This window comes from Scophthalmus maximus, chromosome 16, assembly GCF_022379125.1.
Source record: "Scophthalmus maximus strain ysfricsl-2021 chromosome 16, ASM2237912v1, whole genome shotgun sequence".
NCBI lineage: Eukaryota > Metazoa > Chordata > Actinopteri > Pleuronectiformes > Scophthalmidae > Scophthalmus > Scophthalmus maximus.
In genome coordinates, this window is record NC_061530.1 from 8,120,512 (window position 1) to 8,132,764 (window position 12,253).

Consider the following 12,253-nt stretch of genomic DNA (forward strand, 5'->3'; position numbering starts at 1 on the left):
CCCCAATGAAAAGGAAGGCAGTGTAGTTCTCTTTCCATGAGTAATGATGAAGACAATGGTGATGGCTCTACCAACACCACCACTGGTATTGATGCTTCTACTATGCGCACTCTCTACCAACTCATCATTCCAACCCGCCCTGGTGTTAGAAATGGCAAAGATTCTGCTGGAAAACTACTGCTTCCCTGAGAACCTGGTTGGGATGCAGGAGGCAATCCAACAAGCAATCGACAGTGGAGAAATCCTGCGGATTTCGGATAGGAAGACCCTTGCAAGTGTGCTTACAGTGGGAGTACAAGGGGCACTGAACGACCCACGGCTGACTGTGTCATACGAGCCCAATTTCGTCCCGGTGATGCCCCCACTGCTGCCATCTCTCCCCATAGAACAATTGATCCGGCTGGTGAGGAACTCTGTCAAGGTGGATATCCTGGAAAACAACATTGGCTATTTACGAATAGATCGTATAATCGGGGAGGAGACAGCAGCAACGCTTGGCTCCCTGCTGAGGGACAACATCTGGGACAAAATTGCTCACACATCCTCTCTGATTTTTGATCTAAGGTATAGCACGGCTGGACAATTGTCTGGAATTCCCTTTATAATCTCTTATTTCTCGGACCCTGTGCCCATCATTCATATTGACACTGTGTATGACAGGCCCTCGAATACAACCAGGGAGCTGTGGACCATGCCATCAATTAAGGGAGAAAGGTATGGAAAGAAGAAAGATATGATTATTTTGACTAGCAAACATACCATGGGGGCTGCTGAGGCAGTGGCCTATACATTCAAACATCTAAAGAGGGCTATCATAGTCGGAGAAAGATCTGCTGGTGGGTCAGTAAAAGTCAGAAAGATAAGAGTTGGAGGATCAGAGTTCTACATAACAGTTCCTGTGGCAAGATCTTTCAATCCAATCACAGGCCAGAGCTGGGAAGTCAGTGGCGTTTCCCCAACAGTCAACATTATTGCAAAGGAAGCTGTTGCAAAAGCAAAGTACCTTCTGGCTGTAAGAGGTGCCATTCCAAGCATTGTTCAGAGTATCTCCAACATTATCGAGAGGTCGTATGCTTTCACTGACAAAGTTCCAGCTCTTCTTCATCATCTGCAATCTACAGACTTGTTCTCTGTCATATCTGAGGAGGATCTGGCAATCAGACTCAACCAGGACCTTCAGACCGTTTCTGAGGATCCACGACTGATCATTAAATACTTGCAAGACAATGCTGCCATTGTAGAAGAGGACCCCGAACTTTGCACAGTTCCTGATGATCAAGAATTATTAAGAGCACTGATTGATTCAACATTCAAAGTGGAAATTCTCCCAGGTAATACTGGCTATCTCCGCTTTGATAAGTTTGTTGAGTTGTCTGCACTGACTAAATCCGAAGAATTCATGGCTAAAAAGGTGTGGGAGCCCATTAAAGACACTGATAATCTGATAATTGATCTACGCTATAATACTGGTGGATGCTCTACCTCTCTAGCTCTTATATTGTCTTATCTGCACGACATTTCCCCTAAGCATCACTTTTTCACAATATATACTCGAATTCAGAACACAACAACAGCATACAACACTCCGCTCCAAATTACAGGCCCGACCTATGGATCCAAACGTGGAGTTTACGTATTGACCAGCTACCACACCGCAAGTGTTGGTGAAGAGTTTGCTTACCTAATACAGTCTCTACATCGTGGCACAGTCATTGGAGAAATTACATCTGGTACCCTAATGCACTCAAAGATGTTTCAAATAGAAGGGACAGGTCTTGCCATCACTGTCCCTGTCATAAACTTTATAGACAACAATGAGGAATGCTGGCTTGGAGGTGGTGTCGTACCTGATGCCATTGTGCTGGCTGAGGACGCTGAAGACCAAGTTCATGAGATCGCAGATTTTCATCAAGGGCTCAGGTCCCTCATGGAGGAAACTGGGGAACTGCTAGAAAAACACTATGCAATCCATGAAGTCGCACTGAAGGTCAGTAAGGTGCTGTTGAGCAATTGGGCTGAGGGACTGTACTGGTCAGTGGTAGATCTTGAATCCTTGGCATCTCAGCTGACATCAGACCTTCAAGAGGCTTCAGGCGATCACCGACTCCATGTCTTCCTCTGCGATGTTGAGCCCGAGTCGCCTCATGACATTGTGAAGATCCCTAGTGCAGAGGAAGTGGGGTATATAATCAACACTTTGTTTAGAATTGAGCTTCTGCCGGGTAATGTTGGCTATCTCAGATTTGACATGATGGCAGACATAGAGGTGTTAAAAGCCATTGGCACACAGCTAACGAAATTAGTGTGGAGCAAGATAGTAAACACGGATGCGCTCATAATTGATATGAGGTTCAACACTGGTGGTTATTCAACATCAGTTCCACTTCTTTGCTCATATTTATTTGATGCTGACCCTCTGCGGCATCTATATACCATCTTCGACCGCACCACAACTACGATGACAGAGGTCATGACATTGCCTCAGATCAGGGGTCAAAGGTATGGGTCCTCCAAGGATGTCTACATCCTCACCAGTCATATGACGGGGTCAGCAGCTGAAGTGTTCACCCGCACTATGAAGGACTTAAATAGGGCAACAATCATTGGAGAGCCAACGACTGGAGGGTCTCTGTCAAGTGGAACTTATCGGATCAGGGACAGCATCCTGTATGCTTCCATCCCCAACCAGGTTGTTTTTAGTTCCACCACTGGGAAAGTTTGGAGCATTTCAGGGGTTGAGCCTCATGTTTTTGCCCAGGCAAGTGATGCCCTTCATGTAGCACAGAGATTTATTGTGACAAAGCTGTTAAAGAGAGGAAAAGGGAAATAGCACCTCATGTTGTATTCTCATTCCTCAAAAACAACTACTTCATTTTTTGTGTTTAGCCACCTCTTCAATCCCCCAAAAAGTTCACTGAGCTGCATTTGTTAGGAGCCTTGTTGTAGTTCTCATAAAAGTCAATAATGCTATCCACAGAACCACAGCCGCAGTATATGAAACAGGCCTGTTGTGTATCATGTATTCCTCAGCTGCTTTTCCTGAATTTTACTGGAGAGGTCTCCTTGTTACAGCTGTCATTGCCAGAATAATTATATATCTTTGGTTTTTGAGGTTTACAGTCAACGGGGTATGTATTGTTTCAGATGTCCTTTTTTCACGAGAATAAAGTCATAGGAGAGAAAAAAATTTTAACTATTGGTGGTTCTAATACAAAAAATTGGTTATCCACAAGTTGTATTTGCAAAGATATTATCTCCCCAAACCCCAGGCCAGTCAGCTATCTCCACTATAAAAGTATTATTATATTTTAAGGGTTTGGCTGATGCCTTCACCCAGAGAAACTTGCAGTGAACAAGTACTGAATAGTCTATATCTCGAAACAGTAAAAGAAAGTACTAAACCCAAATCTACTTATCTGCCATGGCATCAAAAACAGTTAAGGGGATTTAATGTCTGATACAGCTTAACATTACAACTGCCTACTTTCAGAAATATTCACATTATGTAAAGTTTCCTTTTTCTTTCCTTTACCTATTTTTAATTCTTTGACTCCCTTTCATTACATTTTAAATGTATACATTAAATGTATGTATTAGGAGGTAAATATTCAGTTCTTTATGACTGAAACAATATTTGATGAAAATGTATTTTAATAAGTCATTCTTTATGATTGTCACATGGAATCTATAGTATTTTTTGGTCATACTTTGCCTTTTTGCATTGCACTGTGTTTTCAAGCCTGCTTTCATATTGTTTTCTGTTCCATAACCACAAAACTTAGCCAGCAGAGGGAGCAAGCATCAAATAAACCAAAACTGAATCTGTGTCCACACTATTTTCAGAAAGGAATCAACCATCACCAACTTCCCGAACAACTTCAATTAACTGTATACGATTCATAAAAAAAATAAAAGAAAATTGGGTGGATCAGAATTGTATTTGATTTACTTTCCAGATATTAACAGGAATATTCCTTACTTTGAAGAACTAATTGAGCAGGTTTGTGTTGTGTTGTATGGTAATCACATGCTTTATTTCAATATTTTCTTGTGCTTTTATTCACAAAAATAGCACGAGATCCACACATCTAATACTCCTCACCATATGTACTGACACCAAAGGGCTGAATAAAAAAAGGGCACCCTTAATTCCTTTCTTGATAATTGTCATTTACAGAGCTTACCTTAGCTTTAAATAGGTGTTCAAAACACCTTTGGATAAATTTAAGACTCACATCTTTGGCAACTCCTTTTTGTTACTAAACCTACTTGACTAAGTTGTTATTGCCTTGCAGAAGCACTCAGGTAATACGATTAGAGGTTTATTGTGGGATAAATCCTCTTATGAGTGTGTTAACAGAAACTTTGCAGCAAAAACAGTGCCATTTCACAAAGAACCTCTTCGAGGAAGGAGGTTTGGCTCTTCTGGAACCATTGCCATTTACTTAATTTAACTAAACTTAACTGGTAAAAATGGCAAGGGCTATCTTTCTGGTAGCATCTCTGCTAGTTATAGGAAATGTATTTTTTATCCATGCTGCGTTTTCCCCCAGCCTCATTGTTGATATGGCAAAAGTTGTCATGGACAATTACTGCTCGCCAGAGAAGCTGGTAGGGATGAAGGAGGCAATTGAAGCAGCCGGCAGCAACACAGAGATTCTCAAAATCCCGGACGCTGAAACCTTGGCTAATGTTCTCACTTCTGGGATCCAGACCACAGTCAGTGACCCACGCCTGAAGGTCTCCTATGAGCCAGACTACATCCCTGTGGTTGCACCGAAGATGCCTCCCTTGCCTCCAGAGCAGCTCATTGCTGTCCTCCAGACCTCCATCAAGCTTGACATCCTGGAGGGCAACACTGGCTACCTGAGGATTGACCACATCCTTGGAGAGGAGGTTGCTGATAAGGTTGGCCCTTTGCTCCTAGATCTGGTCTGGAATAAAATCCTGCCAACTTCGGCTCTGATCTTCGACTTGCGCTACACCGGCAGCGGGGACATCTCCGGAATCTCCTACATTGTGTCTTACTTCACTGCAGCTGAGCCTGTGATCAACATCGACAGTGTGTATGACCGTCCGTCGAACACCACCACTAAGCTGTTTTCTCTGTCCACACTGCTGGGGGACAGATACACCGCTACCAAACCCCTCATTATCCTCACCAGCAAAAGCACCAAGGGCATTGCTGAGGGTGTTGCCTACTGCCTCCAGAGCCTGAAGAGGGCCACCATTGTAGGCGAGAAGACAGCAGGGGGCTCCATAAAAGTCGATAAAATCAAAGTGGCCGACACTGACTTCTATGTTACCTTGCCAACTGCAAAGTCCATCAATCCCATCACTGGCTCCACTTGGGAGGTTGTAGGTGTGACCCCTGATGTGGAGGTCAATGCTGAAGATGCCCTTGCTACTGCCATTAAGATTGTCAACCTCCGGGCCCAAGTTCCAGCCATCGTAGAGGGATCGGCGTCCCTGATCGCTGACAACTATGCCTACGAGAATATCGGGGCTAACGTTGCAGAAAAGTTGAAAGGGCTCCTGGCAAACGGCGAGTATGGCAAAGTTGTTTCCAAGGACAGTCTGGAGGCTAAGCTGTCTGCTGACCTCAAGACGCTTTCTGGGGACAAGAGTCTGATGACCACCAGCAATACCCCAGCCATGCCACCCATGGTAAGACCCTTTTAAACAAGATTTTTGTTTTTTGGTTCTGAAAATAGTTGTAATTGTCAACTCTTAAGGTTATAACAGAGACATGTTTGGCTTTTTGGTGACAAGTTTTCTTTGGCCACTTACAGAACTTAAAATTATGTCAGTGTTCAAAATGTTTCTAGAGATAGACAAAGAGAAGTGGGGGCAACTGTATTTTACATTTTTAAATTAAAATTAACAAAAGATTTTGCTATCAATCTTTAAAAGTGAATGAAGAAAATTGATGTGGAATGATAAAGAATGCTTAAAATATTGTTTTAGAAATGTATATTGGACATAAACACAGTTTCTGCTTGTCTTTTTGCCAGGATTACTCTCCAGAGATGTACATTGAACTGATCAAGGTCTCCTTCCACACCAATACATTCGAGAACAACATTGGTTACCTGCGTTTTGATATGTTTGGAGACTTTGAGGAGGTCAAGGAAATCGCCCAGATTATCGTTGAGCATGTCTGGAACAAAGTCGTCAACACTGATGCCATGATCATCGACCTCAGGTTTGTAATTCTGCTCACGGTGCAAAGCACCGTGAGCAAAATTGTGTTCCAAAAATTGTGTTTCCATTTTGGAACACAAGCCATCTGCTAAACCTGTTAAAGCTGTTCAGTCCATGTCTAAATTTAGGTTGTATTTTTTTGGCTGATCAGATGCTCAAAAAAGTCCTTTGAATGTAACTCCTTACTTTTAAACAACTGGCACTCCGGCCAAGATAAGACAACTTTATGCAAAAATGTAATGTTCACAAACATTCATTCAGTTGTATCACGAATGTAGCATATGACTGTTTGTAACTGTATTTGCAGGAACAATCTTGGTGGCCCAACAACAGCCATTGCCGGTTTCTGCTCTTACTTCTTTGACGCTGACAAGGAGATTGTGCTGGACAAGCTGTACGATAGACCGTCTGGCACCACCACAGAGCTTCGGACCTTATCTGATCTCACTGGTAATTTATCTAGAAGTCATTGTATTACACTGATTGTATATAGTGAGTGCTGTTAGCAACATATTTAACAACTAGCTGGGGAACTCTTTAACAGCTAAAGAGCCAGATAAATTGATCAGGAGGTGGTCTAGACGAAAAAGCAGAGCTATACAGTGAGGAAACAATTCTAAGTAAATACTTACTTTGCTTTGTAGCTGTCGGATGCGTAAATTAGCAAATGTTTTCTAATAAGTTTGGCTTATCAACTAAAGAGGTCATATATCTGTTGTGTACAGAATGTTTCTGCTGCCTTCAAGTGTCCAAATATGAGTTACTGCAGGTTCACAAACAAGACCAGCAGAAGCAAAACCACTTCCCTTCTTCCTCCACTTCGTCCACTTGTTTAGGCACAAGGTACGGCTCCAAGAAGAGCCTGATCATCCTGGTCAGTGGAGCGACTGCCGGCGCTGCCGAGGAGTTTGTTTACATCATGAAGAAACTTGGCCGCGCTATGATCGTCGGAGAGACAACCGCCGGGAGCTCCCACCCACCCAAGACCTTCCGTGTTGGTGAGACTGACATCTTCCTCAGCATCCCCACCATCCACTCTGACACTGCTGCCGGGCCAGCATGGGAGGGGGCTGGCATCGCGCCTCACATACCCGTCTCAGCTGACGCTGCCCTCGAAACTGCCAAGGGCATCTTCAATAAGCACTTTGCAGGCCAGAAGTAAATCGCACCCTGAACTGGGGTCACCACGGTCACTGTTGCTTTGACAGCCAAATGGTTTTGAACTTTTAGAATCTAGACTTTAGAAGCGAAGAATGTAGATTGGGTACAGGGTGAAATATGTCATCCATTTTCTAAATACCTATGCCTTTTTAGCTTGTTTGTAATCTAGCACAAAGGTTGAACAGTATTTACTGACTGTTTTTATGTCTGTTGAATGTTATTCTTGCTGTTGTGAAAGAAAAGTTGCAACTTTCAAAAATCCAATTTTTCAGAAGTCATGCAAAAGAGAAGGAACAATTTAAGAAAAGACACAAAAGTGCTTTTAAAGTAAGTTTGATATTAATTTGTTATGCTGCATATTAGGAATTCAGACATCTGTAAGCAAGTCCCCTCGATAAGCAATGAACACCATGCCATGTGGACAGACTTGGGTTGTATCAGTTCCATTGGTGAGACACAATAAAGGAAAAACAATTAAAATACAAACTAAAGTGTGTGATGGTCATGTTTTACAGACAAAAACTTATTTTACCATTAGAAAAGATCATGAATTTATCATGACTCACCTCTTCAATGAATGGCTGGCAGCACCTTTTTTTTAATTGATACAGAATCGATTGCATTATAACACCATTAGTCAACAGGTAAAAAGAAAACATTTCTCTACATCACTAAATGATAGTATTAGTTCACCAAGCATTGAGAAAATAAAGACTAATGCATCCTTGCCACAGTAAGCAAAGTCGTGGTACCAACAGAAAAGCCAAAAAAGATTTCATTAAGATTGTAGGTTGTGTTTACATCTATCAAGGATTTACCAGGTGGTCTTAGCATTAAGTAAACAGACACATACAAACTACATGTTTTACTTTTATGTAGCAGGTAACCAAATTATCTTAATCTATCTATGTCATGTTGATTTTTATTTTATTTTATTTTATGAAGGAAAATTTGTAATTAATTAATTTCAGTCAAGAGTACATATGTATTTGATTACTAGATAATATTGTTTCTGTGGTAAATTTGGGATATAGATCTGGATAACACATTGTTGTAAATCTCAAATTCCAATCATTTAGTGAATGTGTAGGTAAGACACTTTGGTTTTATTTTCAAGCAGTACATTTTCAACCCTTTGACTGTGTTATTTCAAGTTGAATATTATCAGGCTTTTCTGTTAAACCAGGAGTTAACATTAATTGATTAAGCGCACAAGTGCAACAGTAAGCAAAAGTTAAGTGGCTCATTGAATGCTACTAAAACGACCTGAATGGTCTACTGAGACCAACTATGAGAGACATGTATTTGTAGGATTCACTTGAGGAACCATTAACACACTCAGAATGTATTTATTTATCATAGTTTATGATTATATGTATATGAGTGGATGTGAGGCGTAGGAGCCAGGCTCTGGGAGTAACTGGACTTTCATTTGAGGGATTAGAAGGGATCTGTTTTGTGGGGGATAAGTCCGCACATGTCAGACTGAGACTTTAAACAGGGGCCAAAGTGTTAAAGGGCATTGAAATTGTATGTGCATAGCTGCTGCTGCTGTTGTTGGACTTAATATCTCTGTCTGCCTGATTTGTGTAGAAGTGACAGCAGATTAAAATTTTATTGGACTAATCAGGGCTGGATCATGGCCCCCTGAGGCCCCAGGGCACATATCTTTTGATTTCCCCTGAGAAGAATCGTCTACTAAGTCATCAAAATCTAACAGTCACACAAGGTCTGACTATTGACAGAAATGACAATAAGCTGAATCGTGTTCAGCACATGCTACTCCACAGGTCCTCGGGGCCCTAGTGGTCAGCTCGGTCTTTAAATGCCAAGAGGCCCTGACACTGTGATCACTGAGGGGCCCAGGGGCCCTAGTGGTCAGCTTAGTTTTTCTCAAATTGTAAGTGCTGAGGGTTCTAGGGGGCCCTAGTGGTTAGCTCACATTTTCCCGAGGGCCCTCACATTGTAAGCACAGAGGGGTCTGGGGGGTCCTAGTGGTTCGCTCACCATATAAGCACACAGGGGCCTGGTAGTCAGCTTCCTTAGGAAGTCTTGGGCCAAGCACCACGCATGGTCTGAGGCTTGGAGGCCCCCTGGCAGTCCTTGGCCCAGGTCTCACTGGCCCCACTAGCCTGGCCCAGAATCCAGCCTCGGGACTAATACTTTTCAACAGGAAAGGCTCTGGATGAAGAAAAAATAGCAGACACAAAAATTACATGTTGCATCGTTTCCATAAACTCCCCATGGGAATGTCAGTCTCTGTCACTGTCAACAAAAACTACTAGTGAGGTCATTTCAGATTATAAATACAGTAAACACTATAAAAATGGTGTTTGATTTGGTGAAAACCACAAGGAATATAACTTGATATAAGGATATGATGGGGCATATTCTGAAAAGAAAACATATCTCAAAGCAACAAAAAAAAACAGGGCCATGTTGTATTTCACCATACACTATTGGTGGTTCATGTCCTCTGTGTCCTCTTTATGAGTGTAGCTGGTGATTTACAGCTCGATATTAACTGTGTAACACAGTTTTTATTTATTTATTTTGTTTTAATTAAAAAACAATGGATCAAATAGTCAGCAATGGTCAGATTTTCTTACAGTCCAGCGTATGTTTAACTGCAAGGAAAACTAATTTATCATTGATTGTGTTGTTATAGATCTAACTCTGTCCATTCTCCTCCCCAACACCCATGGACAAAGTGAGATCTTCATCTTCATCGGCAAGAACCCCCGAACATTTTTACTGCATCGAAGACTTGTCAGTGAAAGAGCTCTTCTTGCCACAATCGTCCCCTGACAACGAGCACCTTCTCTTTAAATTCAGTGGTGTCTTACCAAAAGTAGACGTTCATCTACCTTTTGCAATTGGGTAGTTTAGATTTCAGTCTGATCTCTGCAAATAATATGTCAAGGGGTTTCAATAGACAAAAGTTAATAAGATTATTATATATATTTTTTTTTACATTTCTTAAGAAGAGCTTCATAATCAACCTCTTCCAGCAGTGGAGCACGTCCATGCATCTGATCATTGTGTCTATGATTTTTTTTTTGCGCCACTCTCTCATTACACACTCAGTAGAGATGATGTAGCTGTCCAGGGTCCCTGCTGCAGTAACTGCTATAGCTGCAGAGGCAAACCAACTTTATAGGACATATTTATGAATCAGATCATTTGAGGATAATGAGAATAAAGGACAACGGTATAGCCAAGGCGCAGCAGTGATGAACAGATACAAGTCCATCGTCTCCATCCTGCCCTGCGCCATGTGCACCACGTGAGGGCGGCGCAAAAGAAGGGATCTTGACCCATTTACTCCTCTTTCTCCTTCTCCTTCCTCCTCCTCGGGATGAAATATGAAACCTGGTCCATTTCAGCCAAGTCTTGTCCCCCGGGCTCCCAGTTCCTCCTGCGCCCAACACAGCTCCGCGTAACCCACTTTTTCATTTGGCTTTTTTCAGACTTAAAAACAGCTCCGACACCTTGACAGGAAACTTTTACCGCGCGCCCATTCCCATCATTTTTTCCTATTTCCCCCCACTCCTCCCTTTTGGATTTGTTTCTACAAAGTTTTGAGACTCTTTTTTTTTTTCTCCCCCACTTTGCATGTGGATTCTGAACCATCCGGAGCTGTGTTTTTTTTTTTTGTTCTTTTTCTTTAAATTAATCAGTCCCTTTGTGAGAAAGCATCTGTCCCGCTCGCAGGGCGGCCGGCATGAGGGAGGTCGTGGTCGTAAACTGAGCACGAAACAAAAGAGACGCGGGAGCATCGCCTGCATCCTCGCTTTTGTCTCCGTCTCATCTCTGCGCTCTTGCGCAACAGTCTCTGGGATGTAAGGGGCCACCAAAGAACTGTGGGGTTGTTGTTGTTTTTTTCTTCCTTGTATATCCACAAGGGAATTAACACTTCCACTCCACCGCGAGGGGAAACGATGGCGAGGTTGTTGTTGTTGAACGCGCGTCTCGCCCTGGTTCTGTTCGGATTATTCCTGCTCGCTTCTCCATCCGCACGGGCCGAGCCGGAGCAGCAGCCGCCGGAGGAGGAGGAGGAGGAGGAGGAGAGCTCCTGCCAGGGCGCTTTCGACCTCTATTTTGTGCTTGACAAGTAAGTGGGACCAGCTTTTGACACGATTTTGATTAAAATTATAATAGGAGTAGCCTATCATTTGGATACTACAGGGTTTTTTTTCAGAAGAACTTGGCAAAACCATCCCCCAAAAAAGTTTTTAAGTCTTTGCCCCTAGTTTGTAAAATAATGACTTGATTCACCCAACACGAGGGGACTGGTGTCCGAGTTTGAGCTTCTAACGTGACTGTTGATCATAAAAATATAAAAAATTAAAACGTCGGATGATTAGCGCCGCTGCATCTGTGCGTGCGCGTACGTGCGCGCGCGGTGACGCTATAGAAGGAGGCTGACTCGCAGAGCGCAGTTTGCTGAATAAGCACAAAAGAGCCGTGACGGGCTGGATCATGCAATAACCCCCCCCCCCCCAAAAAATGATCTCACTCTTTCTCAGAAAATCCAAAGCCACTTCCTCTTTTTCTCTTCCTCTATCAAAGGTTTAAAAAAATAAAAACATATTTATTCATTTTTCCAAGGAAATGGGACTTTTCTTATGGGGGGGCGACCACGACACTGGATGGACTCTCCCCCTGCTCTTTACTAAGTGACCGCTCACTCTCTGATTTCCACTCCCTGTACGCCCACATAGGAAAAATGTTGCGGTTGTGTGACATCTTAGCACTGGACTTCAGCAGCTGGGCGCTCTAACTGCCAGGGAGAAAATCTGAGGAGAAAAGAGAAACTTCAAGATGTGTGCCTGTTCTTTTTCCTCTGTGCATTTATCATAACATTTAGAGGCACTAATGTGCAGTA

General features: G+C 42.7%; 3 protein-coding genes across 3 annotated transcripts in view; all 3 read left to right on the plus strand.

Moving 5' to 3' along the window:
• The first annotated feature begins 46 nt into the window (after positions 1-46).
• LOC118287797 (retinol-binding protein 3-like) lies at positions 47-3,886 on the plus strand. Its single transcript, XM_035613362.1, has 3 exons — positions 47-1,259; positions 2,178-2,667; positions 3,844-3,886. Exons 1-3 carry the CDS (start codon positions 47-49, stop codon positions 3,884-3,886), a joined length of 1,746 nt encoding a protein of 581 aa, XP_035469255.1.
• A 486-nt stretch (positions 3,887-4,372) lies between these two features.
• rbp3 (retinol binding protein 3) lies at positions 4,373-7,851 on the plus strand. The gene is made up of 4 exons (XM_035613600.2): positions 4,373-5,667; positions 6,015-6,205; positions 6,512-6,654; positions 7,041-7,851. The coding sequence occupies exons 1-4, from the start codon at positions 4,474-4,476 to the stop codon at positions 7,364-7,366; spliced, it is 1,854 nt and encodes a 617-aa protein (XP_035469493.2). The 5' UTR covers positions 4,373-4,473; the 3' UTR covers positions 7,367-7,851.
• A 2,888-nt stretch (positions 7,852-10,739) lies between these two features.
• antxr1c (ANTXR cell adhesion molecule 1c) overlaps positions 10,740-12,253 on the plus strand; it is a 29,806-nt gene continuing 28,292 nt past the window's right edge. Inside the window, exon 1 of the mRNA XM_035613207.2 lies at positions 10,740-11,479. Within this exon, the coding sequence (XP_035469100.2) occupies positions 11,307-11,479 (173 nt within the window). The 5' untranslated portion in view covers positions 10,740-11,306. The remainder of the gene's footprint in view (positions 11,480-12,253) is intronic.

Excerpts from the sequence above, each read along its gene's own strand:
- rbp3 (XM_035613600.2), top strand. The coding sequence starts at position 4,474 with ATGGCAAGGGCTATCTTTCTGGTAGCATCTCTGCTAGTTATAGGAAAT. Across the intron at positions 6,206-6,511 it reads GCCATGATCATCGACCTCAG|GAACAATCTTGGTGGCCCAA; the intron begins GTTTGTAATTCT and ends CTGTATTTGCAG. Across the intron at positions 6,655-7,040 it reads GACCTTATCTGATCTCACTG|GCACAAGGTACGGCTCCAAG; the intron begins GTAATTTATCTA and ends CCACTTGTTTAG.
- LOC118287797 (XM_035613362.1), top strand. The coding sequence starts at position 47 with ATGAAGACAATGGTGATGGCTCTACCAACACCACCACTGGTATTGATG. Across the intron at positions 1,260-2,177 it reads AGAAGAGGACCCCGAACTTT|TGGGGTATATAATCAACACT; the intron begins GCACAGTTCCTG and ends GTGCAGAGGAAG. Across the intron at positions 2,668-3,843 it reads CGGATCAGGGACAGCATCCT|AAAGGAATCAACCATCACCA; the intron begins GTATGCTTCCAT and ends CACTATTTTCAG.